General features: G+C 44.1%; 1 protein-coding gene across 3 annotated transcripts in view; it reads left to right on the top strand.

Annotated features, from left to right (window-relative positions):
• Positions 1–16,792, top strand: part of WDFY4 (WDFY family member 4) — a 312,143-nt gene that overhangs the window by 110,910 nt on the left and 184,441 nt on the right. For all 3 annotated transcript variants that reach the window (XM_023230197.2, XM_023230195.2, XM_023230196.2), the window contains exons 20-24: positions 1,021–1,252; positions 2,760–2,905; positions 4,086–4,197; positions 4,940–5,130; positions 10,460–10,612. In XM_023230197.2, the coding sequence (XP_023085965.1) occupies positions 1,021–1,252; positions 2,760–2,905; positions 4,086–4,197; positions 4,940–5,130; positions 10,460–10,612 (834 nt within the window). The remainder of the gene's footprint in view (positions 1–1,020; positions 1,253–2,759; positions 2,906–4,085; positions 4,198–4,939; positions 5,131–10,459; positions 10,613–16,792) is intronic.

Here is a 16,792-nt window from a genome sequence, read left to right on the forward strand (position 1 = left end):
GAGCCTACTTATAAGTTTATTTCTGGGTTCTCTATTCTGTTGCATTGATCTATGTGACAATCTATGTGATTATTTTTATACCAATGCCACGCTATATTGATTTTATAGCTATATAATAAGTCGTTATTAGAGTAGTTCCTCCCCCAAATTAATTCTTCTTTTTCAGAATTGTTTAAGCTGTTCTTGGGCCTGTGCCTTCCCATTCACAGTTTAGCATTAGCTTGTTTATGACTACAAAAACCTTGCTGGAATTCTGATAGTCTGCAAAAAACCTTTCTGGAATTGCATTATACCTACTGATCAACTTGAGGGGAAATAACATCTTTACTATGGTGAACCTTTCTATCCATGAACCTGGTATGTCTCTCCATTTATATAGGTCATCTTTGACTTTTTCCATCATCACTTAGGAATTTTCAGTATACAGATCCTGTACTTGTCTTACTATTTCATTTTCTTGTACATAATTGTAAGTGTTATTGTGTTTAATTTTAGTTTCTGTTTGTTTATTGTTAGCCTACAAAAATAAAATTGATTTTTGTGTATTGATCATGTATCCTGTGACCTTCCTGAATTCACTTATTAGTTCTAGGATATAAAAAAAAATTCCTTGGAACTTTCTACATGGACATGTCATCTGAAAATAGGAACAGTTTTGTTTCTTCCTTTCCACTCTGTATGTATGTAATTATTGTTCATACTTAAAACTTTATTAATTTGCCAATACTAGGCATTTAGGTTCTTAGCAGATTGACTGAGATAAAAAAGGTAGACTTCTTTTGTTTCTTAATATTTTTTATCAAATTTATTTTCAGAAGGACAGTGTCAGTTTTTTACTCCACATTTAATAACTTGTTTTGCTGCATACTTCTGAGGTTTGTGAATTGTATTTTAATTTTTTAGATAAAATACATTTTTACTATGAGATGAGAATAAGATGCATCATGTTATATCACTTTGTATTTACTGATTAACTCTGAGATCAAACACTACTCACTCTTGTCCTTTTTATTTTAACAGATGTTATACATCCAGGCTCTACCAGGGCCTTTCCTTTCTATGGATCCATCCGCGTTTGTGGATGTTTATGGATATATTGCTACCCCTAGAGTTTGGAAACAAAAATCTTCATTAATCTGGCGTCTTGGTCCCACATACCTCTTTGAAGAAGCCATTTCAATGGAAACTCTGGAAGTTATTAACAAACTTGGCCCAAGATATTGTGGTAACTTCCAAGCTGTGCATGTCCCAGGTATGGAGTGTTTTGATTTACAATGTTCTTGCTGATATTAGTTTTTAAATGGACATCTGGTTATTTATAGCATATTTGCAGAGAATAAGCTCAGCGTTAAGGTCAGTCATTAGGGAAGACCTCTGTAATTGTACCATTATATATTTACAACCCAAGAGAAAATGTCACAGAAAAGGAAATGACAATATCTTTAGATTTCAACTCCAAAGTCCCTAATGGGGAAGAGGTGGGTTGGGTAATACCATCAGCAAAGAAAGAGAGAAGACAATGAGACAAATAAGTTACATTGCTTTTAATGAAGAAGCTTTTTAACTAAAGTATACTGTTGTCTTCAATTATTAAACAGGCAGACAAAACATCCACATTTTCATTATTGATTGTTGTTATTCAAGCAGGGAGCATTGCTCTCTGTGCTCCGTCAAGTCAAAGGGGTCAGCTCCCATCTGGAAAGAATGATAAATGAATCTATGTCAGCGGCCTGTATGTGCTGAAGGGCGATTGAGTGCTGTTGAGCATTTCTGTCTCCAGGCCCATGATGTCTTTGAATTTCATTTCCTGTGGCAAATAGCACTGGCCACAGCAATGGGACGAGGTCAGGTCTAGAGCCAAAGTCTTACCAATACCATATTCATACCACCCTTCTCTACTAGCACAGTGGGTCTCATTGACTTAAAGACCAGTATGTTAATTCAAACTGGGATGTTTGCCATGGCTGTGCAGCTCATTGAAAATTAGACATTTCAGTTCAGCCTATTTCAGGTCAGGTTTCTTGTCACTTAGCAGTTTGGTTTTAGGGAGTGAGGTTATATACTTGACAGATGTTTTAAGCTCTGGTAGTTTCGCACCTGGAGTGCATCTATTTCATGGTAAGACAAATCTTGGGAGAGTTCACCACAGTGTCCTCTCCTCCTCCTCCTCCTTCTTCTTCTTTCTTCTTCTTTCTTCTTCTTCTTCCTCCTCCTCTTCCTCCTCCTCCTCCTCCTTCTTCTTCCTCCTCCTCTTCTTCTTTTCTTCTTCTTCTTTTTGACAGAGTCTCACTCTGTCTCCCAGACTGGAGTGCAATGGCGCTATCTGGGCTCACGGCAACCTCTGCCTCCCCGGTTCAAGCCACACTCCTGTCCCAGCCTCCCAAGTAGCTGGGAATACAGACATGTGCCACCATGCCCGGCTGATTTTTTGTACTTTTAGTAGAGATGAGGTTTCACCATGTTGGCCAGGCTGGTCTCGAACTCCTGACCTCAAGTGATCTGCCTGCCTCGGCCTCCCAAAGTGCTGGGATTACAGGCATGAGCCACCATGCTCAGCCCACAGTTTTCTATAAGCATCAGAGAAGAGGGTAAAACAAATGACATGCAAACATACAATGTGCAAAAACATGCAATGTGACAACATACAAACATCCTCTCAGTGATTACTTTGCTGTGTGACACAGATATTAAATTGTATGAGGAGTAATTTCCTTCTCTGTAAAGTGAGACTAGAAACCAATAAACATGTATTGTTACAGGGGAGGACCTGGACAGTGAAGCCACACCCCTTGTTGCAGAAGAAAGAGTTTCTTTTGGACTTCACATAGCCAGCTCCTCTATCACCAATGTAGCGGACATCAGAAACGCTTACAATGAGGTCGACAGCCGTCTGATCGCCAAAGAAGTACATCTTCTAACTTCATTGCTAATCTCTGTTGGAATCTTGGTTTCATGGCTTGCTTTAGCTTTCAGTGCTTAAGTAGACACTATTTCATGTTTGCACATGTATAGATGGATACACACATACATGTTTCCCACTTCATTTGTTAAAATATCCTATGCCTCCTCACCCACTGGCGTCCTCCAAGACTAAGCCTTTCACTTATAATTATTCAGAGAAGAAAAATCATAAATAAAAGAACAAGAACAAATGACAGGTTTTAAATACCTTTGTAGCATTGAAAACACTATTGAGCTTCCCTAGTCCTGGGTATTAATGACCCACTAACACTGAGATATTCGTTGAGTTGTTGTGATTTTTTTAATTTTAATTTTTTTTATTTTTTTACAGATGGGATCTCTGTATGTTGCCCAGGCTGGTCTTAAACTCCTGGGCTCAAGTGATCCTCCTGCTTCAGCCTCCTGAGTAGTTGGGATTACAGGTGTGAGTCATAGCACCCAGCGTTGCTGTGATTAAAACAGCAAACAAACAAAAAACAGTAAATTTTCAAAACAACAAGAAGATATGTTTATAGATGGGGATGCCATTAAATTTACTTCCAAATTTTGCATAAAGAGCTCTTTTGCTTAGCACTGATGAAAACTTGCTGATTTGTTTATATTCTCTTCACTCTCATGGACAGAGGGTACCCCCAGAGGATGGGGAGTCAGGAACTGGGTCCTGTTGATCATGAAAGTTGTGACTTAGCAGCAACACACTGCTTTCTGATATAGGAGGCCAGGATTCCTATCTTCTTGCCCCTTTGACACCTGTAGAGATTGGGCTCCCAGAGCCTGAACAAACCTAGTCTGAGAAGGTGGCAGCCCCACCTTGGTAGCGCTGTTCCATATGAAAGTGTCCTTGAGTCCCTCTTGCTCTTCTTAGCACCTCACTGTAAGCATGTGGGACACTGGTGGCTCAGACTGCATAACTGAAGCTGCTCACTTAAATTCAGCCACAGCCTTGGGGGGCAGAATGCATGAGCCTAAATTTTGGCTTCAATCCCCTGACATTGGTTCAATTGCTATTCATTCGCTGATCATTGCTGATGGAGTGTCAGCATTGGGCCAGGTCCCAGGAGCTGCCCTCCAGGAGCTCGTGGACAACGCATCTTCTTAGGACTAATTGCTGCTCATTTCTCTAGATGAACATTTCATCCCGTGACAATGCCATGCCCGTTTTCTTGCTGAGGAATTGTGCTGGCCACCTGTCAGGGTCTCTGCGGACCATTGGAGCTGTTGCTGTGGGTCAATTAGGTATGTTCAGCTGGGAAGCTTTGCTGCTATTTGGAAAGCAAGGTTTGTGCTGTCATGGCTTGTGCACCCTGGGGTTCTGGAGTGATGTGCAGGATGGAGTGTGCTGGAGAACCAGGATGGGGATGACCAGAGTTGGGAGTGAATCCAGCAAGAGAGCCTCCCAGAAAGCATGAGGATCTGTTCACCTGGCCACATCTGACAATCAGTAGGGAGCTCAGCTACTAACCAGGCTGCTGTCTGTGACAGCAGGAACCTGTCTATCTAGTGAGCACAGTGGGGCTTTTGAGTAGAAGCACTGATTGTGGTTGTTTGAGTGAAAACTGCTGGTCACCATTCAGTTGAGCAATATCAAGGCAACAAATTGGTGCAAGTGCCCTACCCAGCAGGATCTAGAGGACAGGCAAGAGCAATGGGTTGATAGAACAAAAGGGATACTGAGCCTCGGGGGTCTGGCTCATCCAGCACTCTGGAGTGAAGGCAGAGGGTGGCAATCTGAAATACTCTGGGCTGTTCAGCCTTCTGATGGCAAAGAAAGGACTTAGCACAGTACAGTATCTCCCAGCCACATAAGACTTTCAGAGCCTCCTGCTCTTCCTCCCAGCCTGTCCCAGGTGCACAGGCCCCTCTGGCTGTGGGTGGATGGTAGCACTGGTAGCTCATTGGTCCTCCTGTGCTGTTGAGGCATTTCCCATTGCAATGAAGCTGTGACATGTTGATGAAATGCCCACTTTATGTCACATAGGGGTGAGGGTGTTCCACTCCAGCCCTGCTGCCAGCAGCCTGGACTTCATTGGCGGGCCTGCCATCCTCCTGGGCCTCATCTCCTTAGCGACAGATGATCATACCATGTATGCGGCTGTGAAAGTTCTGCACTCGGTCCTGACCAGTAATGCCATGTGTGACTTCCTGATGCAACACATCTGTGGGTACCAGGTAATCCCATCCTCCCACCTGGGACTGAGACTCCCCAAAGGGCTGTCATCCCCAGGGAACAGGGACAAGCGTTGCTTGCCCCAGTAGTATTCCCTCCAGGGTGACTTCTAAAGAAGGGGAGCCGAAAGCCCTTGGGTTCTGAGACCAGCAACTTCGCAGCAGAGGAGGGGCAGGTGACAGCCAGGCCAAGAACTCTACTCAGGATGAGGATGCTCACCTGGCTATGGCTTCTGGCCCTTTTCACTGAAAAATTCCAGTGTCATTTGTGGTGGTCTCCCCACCTTATTTCTAGCATGGTGGCTGAGAGCCCAGGCTGCAGAGCTGACTGCCAGAGTTTAAATCGCATCTCTTCTAATTTGCTGTTTAACCTTAGATGAGTTACTTATCGTCTGCCTGTTTCCCCACCTGTAAGATAAGGACTGTAATAGCGTTGCTGTAAGGATTAGATGATTTCACACAAGTGAAGAGGTTAGAATTACGTCAGGCCCAGAATAAGTGCTGAGTAAATATTAGTCATTTCCAGTTCTTAATCTCTTTGTGCGTCAGTTCCCTCATGTGTAAAGTGGGAATATGAGAGCACCTGTTTTGCAGGGTTGTGAGGACTGTGTTTATGTGTGTTGAGAGCTTAGAGAAGCACCTGCACAGGGGACCTGCTTTGCACATGTTTACTGTGATTGTCATTGCTACTTAGAATTGGTAAAGTTAGATGAGATGTGACCACTGCACTCAAGTAACTCCTCACATGGCTGGGAGGTGGCCAGGTGAAGAATTAGGAGGGCAGGGCCAGGGTCGGAGTCTGGGCCATGTCATGGGTCTCACAGGCAGTGGAGGCTTCCTCTGGTGTGGGGGCTGCTGGGTAATTGGGGCAAAGCCTCCTGTGTCTCTGGATACTGGGTCAGGGTTTGAGCAGAAGAAAGCTGTGTGATGGCCTTCCGGGCACTCACTGTTTCTGTCTGGACTACTGCCACAGTTGGACAGTAATCCCTTCCCCCAGCCAGTCCCTCGTAGCCCAGTGATGCCAGCTGTAGCCCCACATCACAGATCTGATGGTGCCCCTCCTGTGTGTAAAACCTTCAAAGGCATCTGATTGCCGATACCATATCCCAAACTCCTTAGACAGGCTTTCAAAGCCATTCAAAACTGGCCACGGACCTTTCCTTCCAGCCCCACCTCCAATCCCCAACATTTCAGTCCATGCTCTCACCTCCCCAAATCCTGTACCTTCTCTGATCATTAAACAGCATATGACTTTGTGTGCCTGTGGCCTCTGCTTGGAGCACCTCTTTTTTTCTCCCTCAAGCACTCTCCTTCTGTTTTTCCGGATCAAGCTCAAATAGCAAAGGTAGCATTCTCTTCCCCCAAGTGAGCATGTGGCTGTCTCCTGGTCCCCTTGGCACTGTGGGCACACCCCGTTTTAACTGTTCTCACACCCACACTGGGATGATCGGTCTACACATCTCTGCTGGAATCTTCTAAAGATCCTAGTAATTTTAACTCTTTGCTGGTGTATTACTGACACCATGAAGACACTCAGTACGTGTTTTGGGAATGAGTAAATGGGTATGTCTGAGTTTATGCTAAAATTCAAGAATTGGGGATATTGGTACACAACGGTTTTCTTTGAATATGCTATTAAAGATAATAGTAGTAGAATCTATTCTAATACAGCACAAGGATATCTGCTGTGGCTAGGGATTTTAATAATTATTGTGACCATTTCTAAAAAGGCACAAATCAGTTACTGCCCTCATGGGTGTATCTAGAAGGATAAAACAAGAACCAAAATAATTTTAATATAAATAAAAATGAATATAAATAAAAATGCAATCGGTGTCCAAGATTCATATCAAGAACTACTATACTTTGTGACTCACTGGCTACCTGGCTATCTTCCCAGAAACTCTGAGCTTCATAGAAAGCTCAGACTACGTCAGGCTCACTGTATTCTCATTTCCCAGTCCTGGGGATGGGGGGTGGGCGCAGTGAGCTCTCAGTGAGGGTTCAGAAATGAGAACATCGTCTTGAGAGAAGGAACTACCCACCACAGAGGTACATAGCACCTGTTGTCACATGTAGGTAGAGGGGTCAAAAAGCATTTTGTTAAAAAGGAAGCTCATCAAGAGGTTCCCTGGAGACTGAGCTGGCTGAGCTTTCCAGGAAGAGATGATAGAGACAAGGAGCGGCCCATGGATGGAATCTCTTTACTCAACTTAATTGATCAAATGCTTCCTAAGACCAGGCACTCTGCCAGGCACTAGGGATGTGAGGTGAACAAGTTGGGTTTAGTCCCTGTCTTCATGGTACTTACATCCAAGAAGGTGGACAGGAAAATACTGTTAGCATGAAGGAGAGTCTCTCAGATACCTCCTTTGAGTAAAGAACTCATCAGATTCAGAGGTTTATTGTACATTTACACATGAAGGCAGAAGGAGGAAATTTTAAAACTGTTATTCTGTCTTTAAAAAGGAAACATTTCAAATATTTATGTCTTTGGGGAAAATCAGAAGGAAAAGCTGGGTGGCAAGAGAGGTGATAAATGGCAGGTTTGAGTGAAGAAATCGTATTATTTTATTTTTGTTTTTTTAAACTTCCTTGCCCACTCTTTATAAAATATACCTCCATCCTCTCTCATCCTTTTCTAGGCACTTTTTCTTGCTTTGTGTTTCTTTGTAACCTGCATGTGCATTTGCATTATGTCTGCTTCTGTGTCACCACATTTGTGTCTGTTTCACCCCCAGACCACATGCTTCATAAGGCGTGTGTCCTGCTTGTTTATTGCTGTACCCTAAGAACATGCCATAGATAGTAGGTGCTCAGTTAGGATTTGGGAATGAATCAGTGAATGAAAACAGGGGTCTTCAATTTTGGCTTGCTCTTGCTCAGGAATGGATTTCATTGGTTTTTAGGTTTTACTCTAGGCTCATCTGCTGGTTTATCGGTTGGGTGGGAGAGCATAAACCTTCCTATCTGTTATTTCTGTCAACCTGATTTATCAGCCTCTTCTCAGACTAAATAATAGCCAGCTGAGTTTGACAGGATGGATGTTCTTAATATGGGGAAGGAGGAGGATACTACTCCAGACTAACATTAAAACACTCACAGGATCTGGTCTGGGTTCCTCCACAAGGCTAGGAGGGGAGGATGGTTGTGGAGCTGTGCATGGCATACCGAATGGAGGGTAGGGAGCCATAACCCTGCCACTGTGGGGAGTGTAGGTTCTGCCTCACAGGTGATGGGCAATCGCAGGAAGGCTGGGACAGGGAAACGGACTGACCGAGGTGTTAGAATACCCCTTGGCATCAGTGGAGAAGATGAGGCATGGGAATGAGGTTCAAACAGGTACTGAGATAGAATCTGACATAATGGGAGCCTGTGTTCCTGACCTGAGGAGTCTCAGGATCTGTGAGCAGCCTGGGCAGGTGGTGCTGGAAAGGAGCCAGGGCGGTCCAGCAGGCTGCCGACAGGAAGGAAGGGAGATGCTGGGATATGCTCAGTGGGAAATGTTTGTGAGACATTGAAGATGAAGTATCATGTGGGAGAAAAGGCTCTGGAGCTCAGGGGCAGATTGTGCTGGAGGGGTAAATATGAGGGTCATCGCCACAATGATGATATTTAATCTAAGGAAATTGATAAAATAGCCAAAAAGAAGCTGTAGAGAGAGAAGAGGGTTGAGGGGGAAACAAAGAGGAGCTAACCACATAGAACTGGGAATGCAATTAAAACCCAATAAAGGAGATTGAGAAGCAAGAGGGAAGCAAGAGGCAAAGACAGTTATGTCAAGGAATCTGAAAAAAGAATGTGTTTTGGGAAGGCGGTTGTGGTCAAACCATGCTAAATGCTGGTAAAGAATAGCACAAACTAAGGATGGAGGCGTCTTCTTTGGATTTGGCCACCTGAAAGTCCCTGGTGGCCTTTCTGAGGGAGGTGGCCAGGTGGAGGCAGTGGCTGGCTGATGCGGGTTGAAAAGACAATGTGAGGTGAGAATATGAAGCCAGGGCGTGTTGATATTGCTTTCTAGAAGTTTGCCTATGAGCAGGAGGAGCTGTGTAAGAGCTACAGAGATTAGGGATGGAGGGAGGGTTATTTTTACAATGACAAATACTAGAATATATTTGTACAAAGGAGGAAGAGATCCAGGGTTGGGCTGTGGAATCTTGGAGAGAACAGTTATCTCAAAGAGCAGTGTCCTTGAGATGGTGAGCAGTGGGATCCAGAGACCAGATAGATGGGAGACTCTGCTTGTAACAGGAAGGAATCTAACACATGTATTTGTGAATTTGGTGGTGGGAAGACAGAGTATTAGTATCTGATGGGTTCTGTCTTCTCAGGAAAGTATGAGGTCAGGCCGGGGAGAGGAAGAGAGGTTAGAGGAGAGAGGAGAAGCAATGAAACTATGATCTTTAGGATAAGAAAATACAGCTTATTAGAAAGACAGAGTTGGATTGTCAGATCCAACTGAGTGTCAGTTTGACATTTGACACTATTTGATGTAAAGTGAAGCCAGTCAGACTGAATGTTTTCTCATGCAACTTTCAGCCATCCCAACTATGTCTTGCTGTGGGATTTCATATATATTGAATAGTCCGGAAAGATATTGAGTCTTTTCTGATCACAAACAAGGCTTCCCAAGGGCACATTGCAAGAACATGTCTGGGAGGACAGGGAGAGAGGGTGGGCTGTGTTGGAGCCATGGATGGGGAATGGAGCCATGGATGGAAGGAGCTGAGACTCCAGACGAGGTGACTCAAGACTCACCTGCCAATGGATGGCTGGGCAGACTGACTCGTGTGGAGGTGGAGTCAACAGAGATGTGAGGCTTGGTGGGACCCATCTTCTTAGTCTGAGACAAACTGGGTCACCAAATGTATGCTGGGACCCAAGTGCTTCCATGCTGGAATTGATGCTGCACGTTGCTGGCTTCCCAGGGGCTGGTGCAACTGATCGGCACATCTGGCTGGGTGCAACCAGCCATATGGGCAGGTGGTAGCTTCCCGTAAATGCAGCATTTATGGGATGGTTATGCATGTAAAGGACCCAGTAACAGAAAATTAGAAGGAGGCTTGAGAAGTGTGGGAGGAAACCAGGACAGAGTGGCATTCTGGAAACATGGAATAGATGCAGGGAAAAGTAAGGGCCCCAGTGAGAAGTCAGGTCACGGCACAGAAAAGTGGCCGCAGAAGTTGATGTGTATTTTTCTTCTGAGAACATGGGAATGAAGGATGGTAGCAGCAGGGAGCAGAAGGTTGCAGACTGGACTGAAACAAGTGGGTGAAGGGGGAAGCTCTAATGATGCATTCATGAGGAAACTGCTTTGTGTTAACCTTTTCAGATAATGGCGTTCCTCCTGAGGAAGAAAGCCTCTCTCCTGAACCATCGAATTTTTCAGCTGATCCTCTCAGTGGCTGGCACTGTGGAGCTGGGCTTCAGGTCATCTGCTATCACCAACACTGGTGTCTTCCAGCACATCCTCTGCAATTTCGAGGTAAATCAGAGATTGGCCCTTAGCCCTTCAGGAGTGTGTGTGATGGTAAATATGCTAAGTCTGGGCTTTCCCTTAAACCCAGCACGTCAGCTTCCCTCATAGTCATGATGGTAGGAAGAGGGAAAACCAAACAAGCCTGCCCAGAGGCCCTGGTTTGTAATGACATCCTGCCACCTATGGACTGTGTGGCTTCGGACAAATCTCTTGACCTCTCTGAGCCCCACTCTTTTTTTTGGGTGAAGTGGAGACCTTCATTTCCTTGCAGGCTGTCGTGAGGGTTAAGCCAGGTAGTATCTGGGAAAGGATTTTTAAACTGTAAATTAGCATATACATATGAGGGTAAAGAAAATGATCTCAGTTCCTTTGGGTAGTGTTTTGCTGTTTCCAAATGATTCTTGAAAGGGGTTAGTTGAGGGTTGCAGAAGGAAACGCCTGAGGCTAACTGAGGAGCATCGCACAGAACTGCTTTGGGCGAATCAACCCATTCACAAAGCATCATTTACTGAGCACCCGCTGGGTCAGGTACTCGCCGTGTCCTGGAGACACAGTGAAAACTAGAACCCAGTCCTTCCCCACAGCCAGATGTGCCTGGGACACAGGCAGGGTGACACTGCAAATGCTAGGTGCCACAGTGAGGCAGGCACAGGGCATCTGGGGAGTTGGAGTGAGCAGACAGTCAGAATTCAGGGGGAAAACAACCTTCCAGGTGGAGGGTATATGCTATTTGCAAACACTGTATATCAGAGTGAGAGCAGTCATGACTTGAGAGCAAGTGGCTTGTTGGGGGCCTACAGGTTTGTGTTGGTTGCAAGAGCAGGAGAGAGAGAAGGCAGGCCCAGGGGGTTAGACTGCCCAGATTACCCTTTAGCCTGGGCATGTGGAGGTCCTCAAGAGAAGTTTCAAAATTCTTTCTTTGTTTATTAAAAAATTGATATATGTTTATTATAGAATATTTTTAAATGACAGAAAAGTGTGAGAGGGAAACTCCTGTTTCCAAGACCTAGTTAATTCTTGTCACACCTGGATGCATTCTCTTGTAGTATTTTCTATGCATAATACATTTAAAAAATCATAGTCATGATTATGCTGTAGGTATTATTTTGAGCCTAATCTTTTCTCGTATACCAAAAACATGTAAACATTTTCATTATGAACACTTACAAGCACTGTTCTGAGATCAGAATAATATTCTGTTATCCTGGTTTCTTCATCATTTCTCTATAGTCAAATTTTTAGATTCTTTCTATATTTTGTTACAAATTGTGTTATAGACGGCACTTTTGTGCAGATATTTCTCCCACTTTTAAAAACATTTTCTTAGAATAAATTATCAAAATTGAATAATGAGAATAAAGGAGTTATGAACAATTTTTAGATTGTTGATAAGTTTTACCAAACTTCTGATATCTAGGGATGTTAACTGTGGAATGCCAGGTGAGAAGAGCCCTGAAGCAGGGAGATGGGTCATGAGATGATTGAAGAACTCCGGGCAGAAGATTTTGAAACCTAAACTGAGGCAAGGGTAGTGGGAAAATGAGGGCAGCAGGTGAAAAAGCCATAACTTGAACCAGAAGTGACTTAGAGCCAAATGACAAGGGAAATACTATGTACCAAAACACCACAGGGCTGCTACTGAAGGCAGGACAAGAGGGAGACTGACAGTCATCAATGTATATATTATAAAAAGAGAATATTCTTTGTATAATATAGATCAAGATTCGATTCAACTTCTAACTTCTAACTTCAGATCAAGAAGTTAGAATGACCAAACAAAATCAAAACTCAGAGAAAGAAGGAAGGAAACATATAAATGAGAACATAAATTAATAAAATAGGAAGAAACAACATACAAAGGATCAACAAGGACAATTAATGTTTCTCCTAAAACAGACAAACCTCTGTTAAGATTGGCCAAGAAAAGAAGACAGAAGGCACAAATAAATAGTATTAGGAAGGAAAATGGGAGAATACCACAGAAGAATGAGCAATTAGAAAGGAAACAAGACAATTGGATTAGTAACTTTGTGCCAATAAATTAGAAAACTTAGCTTATTTGAGCAATCTCATCGAAAATAGAAGTTTTCAGAGCACACTCTAAAATAAATAGAAAACCCCAATGATCCTGGAACTATCAAGTAAAGTGAGTCACTGGTTTAAAATCTGTTGAAACAAACAACAACCAGAAGGGAACGCCAGGCCGGGCACTCACAGGGAAATTCCACCAGTTGGGAAATAGGTTCTTTCTAGCTTCTTTAATGAGCTAATCTTGATGGCAGAACACAAAAGGACAGTACAGAAAATGAAAAAGTACAGGCTAATCTTATTTGTAAATATAGGCATAAGAGCCCTAAATATGAGATTAGCCAGTTGAACCAGGCCAAGATAAATGTCCTGGTCCTGGATCTGAATCTGGAAAAGAGGATTGTGGAGGAAGCCAGCATGGCCTGGAGAATGGGCTCCCTGTACACAAGGGAAAAGGAGATGTATATAAATGGCCATAAAACCCCACTAAATAAGATAGTGTATCTTGACTGCAACTGCTGCTGCCCCTTCTGAGATGCTGTGGCCTTGCTCAGGCAGTCTGGCTCCAAGACGTCCTGGCCACCTGCATGGCCCAGGAATTACCAATACAGGAACCCATCATGCTCCATTGCCTGCTACTAGCATGGCCATGGACACCACCCTTCCCCACCCCACCCTGAATAAAACTACCCCCCTCAGGAAACCTGGTGCTTTTAAAGCTGGATTTAAGAAAACAAACCACCAATAATAACCAGATGCTAAAAAGCAAAGCAAAATGAAACAAAATGAAATGAAACAAAATAAAATTTAAAGATCGAGAGGAGAGAATTTCAAACAGGGAAAAATGTTTCCCAAATGTCATGTTCTGCCTACACCAAGTAAAGTGAGGTGAGGGATGTGTATGTACCCATTGGAGGTCACTGACAGGCTTACTGACAAGTAAGTTGTGGGGTCAGAAACCACTCAGAAGTAAGGAGAAGCAGCCGGGCTTGGTGGCTCATGGCTGTAATCCCAGCATGGGGAGGCCGAGGTGGGAAGATCACCTGAGGTCAGGAGTTCAGGACCAGCCTGGCCAACATGGTGAAATACTATCTCTACTAAAAACACAAAAATTAGCTGGGCGTGGTGGCAGATGCCTGTAATCCCGACTACTCGGGAGGCAGAAGCAGGAGAATCACTTGAACCCATGAGGCGGAGGTTGCAGTGAGCCTAGATCATGCCATTGCATTCCTGAGTGACAAGAGCAAGACTTCGTTTCAAACACACAAACTAAAAAAGAAGTAAGGGGAAGTGTGGGGAGACTGAAAGTGGAGGCAGTCAGTGGACTTTGGAAAATAGCAGAGAGGAAGTTTCAGAACTTTTGGGTTTTTTTTTTTTTTTTTTTTTTTTGTGAGACGGACTCTCACTCTGTTGCCAGACTGGAGTGCAGTGGTACAGTCTCGACTCACTGCAACTTTTGTCTCACGGGTTCAAGTGATTCTCTTGCCTCAGCCTCCTGAGTAACTGGAACTACAGGCACGCGCCTCCACGTCCAGCTAATTTTTGTATTTGTAGTAGAGATGGGGTTTCACCATGTTGGCCAGGATGGTCTTTATCTCTTGATCTCATGATCCACCTGCCTTGGCCTCCCAAAGCACTGGAATTACAGGCATGAGCCACCATGCCCAGCCGGTTTTGTGTTTTAAGATGGGAGAGACTTAAGTCTGTTTGTAGGTTGAAGGAAAACCAGACAGTTAAAATACTAGTGGGAGAAGAAACTGCTAATGAGACACATCCTCAGAGGAGACGAAGGGTTTGGAAACAAGAGAGTGGATCACAGGAGAAAGGGTGGGATCCGTGATGACTGGTGTGAAGCAGACAGGAAGAGGAAGTTGTGAGGAAGGGAGAGACAGGAAGTCATTGAGAAGGGAATTGATAGGAAGCTATGAGGGAGGCGGGTACAGGAGGTTGTTGAAGCAGGGAGGGGCAAAAATTTGTGAGGGAAGGAGGGACAGGAGGTTGTGAGGGAAGGAGGGACAGGAAGCTGTTGAGGCAGGGTTGGACAGGAAGTTGTAAGACAGAGTTGGACAGGAAGTTGTAAGGCAGGGTTGGACAGGAAGTTGAGAATTAGGGAGGAACAGGAAGTTGTGGCCTTCTAAGTCTTAGGTTTTGGTTTCCCTCCTTTCCCCTCCCCTTCCCTCCCCTCCCCTTCCCTCCCCTCCCCTCTCCTCTCCTCTTTTCTTTTCTTTCTTGAGATAGAGTCTCATTCTGTTGCCCAGGCTGGAGGGCAGTGGTGCGATCTCAGCTCATTGCAACCTCTGACTCCCACGTTCAAGTAATTCTGCTGCCTCAGCCTCCTGAGTAGCTGGGATTACAGGCATGTGCCACCACATGTGGCTAATTTTTTTGTTTTTAGTAGAGATGGGATTTCACCATATTGGTCAGGCTTCTTGAACTCCTGACCTCAGGTGATCCACCCACCTCAATCTCCCAAAGTTCTGGGATTATAGGCATGAGTCACCATACCCAGCCTCTGGTTTCTTAAAGAGGGAACTGGCTAGTTCATTTCTGAGAGTACAGTCATCTCACGGGTGGGGAGAGAGCAACACCTGACACATTATCCACCTGATATTCAAACAAATCTAATCCAGACATCTTAATATAATCCTTAGTACAGGCTTATGTGACACAGAATAACAATCAAAAGATTCAATTATTCATGTTTCCCAAAATTCTGACATTTGATTTTATGTAATTTCCTGATGAGCTAGGCAGCCTCACATGGGTGTGGCAACTTATTATTGTTGCTGTATTCTGGAATGGAAATGAGAGAGGCTGGAACTTTTGTGGGATGCGTAAACAGTGCACCTTATTGTATTAGTGGGTTCACATCTGACTTTCTTAGTTCTGTCAGCCCTTAGCCCCGGGCCTGGCATATCATTTGTTGAATGACTGCATTCATGAATCAATATCCTAAGTGTGCAGGGCTCTTGGAGCCCTTCAGACATGTATGTTGGGGTGCCATGCTGGATACCCATGTTTTCACTAGAGCTGCCTTCATCAATACCAGCTATCCCAAATGGCAGCTGCCCAACCTCTGTGTGTGCCTTTGGGCAGTGGCTGTGCTTAAAAAAGCAGGAAATCTGTCACTCTTTTCCTGGCTGAAGAACAATCCACCCATTTTATCTTGTTTTACTTTGTATCCACTCATTCTTTTAAAAAATTTAATGTATCTTTACAAAAGATAGTGGCATATATGATGCTAGGCTCGGGGGATTAACGAGGGACAGTCCCTACCTTCACAGGCCTCCTGATAAACTTGTGTTCACTGGGGTTCTTTTGCATTTCCTCTTCAGCAAGAGTAAGCAGTCATGGGCAATTGCTTAACTTCAAGCAAGGTTGAGTATTGACCCTATGGGTCACTATCTGTAGGTGATGCCCATGGGGACCCAGTGTGGAGGCAAGGGAATGGGCTTCGTGGTCAAGTGGATTGACTTTGAAAACAGTCTCTGCCAATTAAAAAAAGTCTAGTGCCAGAAAAGTTACATAGTCTCCCTGAGTCCCACTCTTTCTAGCTACTAGATGCAGATAATAGGCAGGGTGCAGTGGCTCATACCTGTAATCCTAGCACTTTGGGAGGTGGAGGTGGGAGGAACACTTGAGCCCAAGAGTTAGAGACTAGCCTGGGCAATAAAACAATACCCCATCTCTACAAAAAATTTTTAACAATTAGCTAGTCATGGTGGTGCACACCTATAGTACTAGCTACTTGCAAAGCTGAGGTGGGAGAATTGCTTGAGCCCAAGAGGTCAAAGCTACAGTGAGTCATATTTGGGTCACTGCACTCCAGCTTGGGTCTCTCAAAAATAAATAAATAAATACATAAATAAATAAATACGGATAATAATATTTTGGGGCTTTTTATGGCACATCTTGCCACCAGGAAATGTATCAGTTGTTAAGTGCAAGCTCTTTTTGCTGCTATATGAGCACATGCTTATAATCCCACACCTGAACCTTGTATATTCTGAGCCTTAGGAAGTGTCAGTATTTAGAGAAGAAAACTATTAGAGTTCTCTAAAGGGACGTAGACATAAGACATGACGCACCCATCGGTTCTGCCCCAGAAGGATCACCAGCAGCTACATTTGTTTACTATGAATGAAAACAACCTGAGTG

This window comes from Piliocolobus tephrosceles, chromosome 9 (genome assembly GCF_002776525.5).
Source record: "Piliocolobus tephrosceles isolate RC106 chromosome 9, ASM277652v3, whole genome shotgun sequence".
Taxonomy (NCBI): domain Eukaryota; kingdom Metazoa; phylum Chordata; class Mammalia; order Primates; family Cercopithecidae; genus Piliocolobus; species Piliocolobus tephrosceles.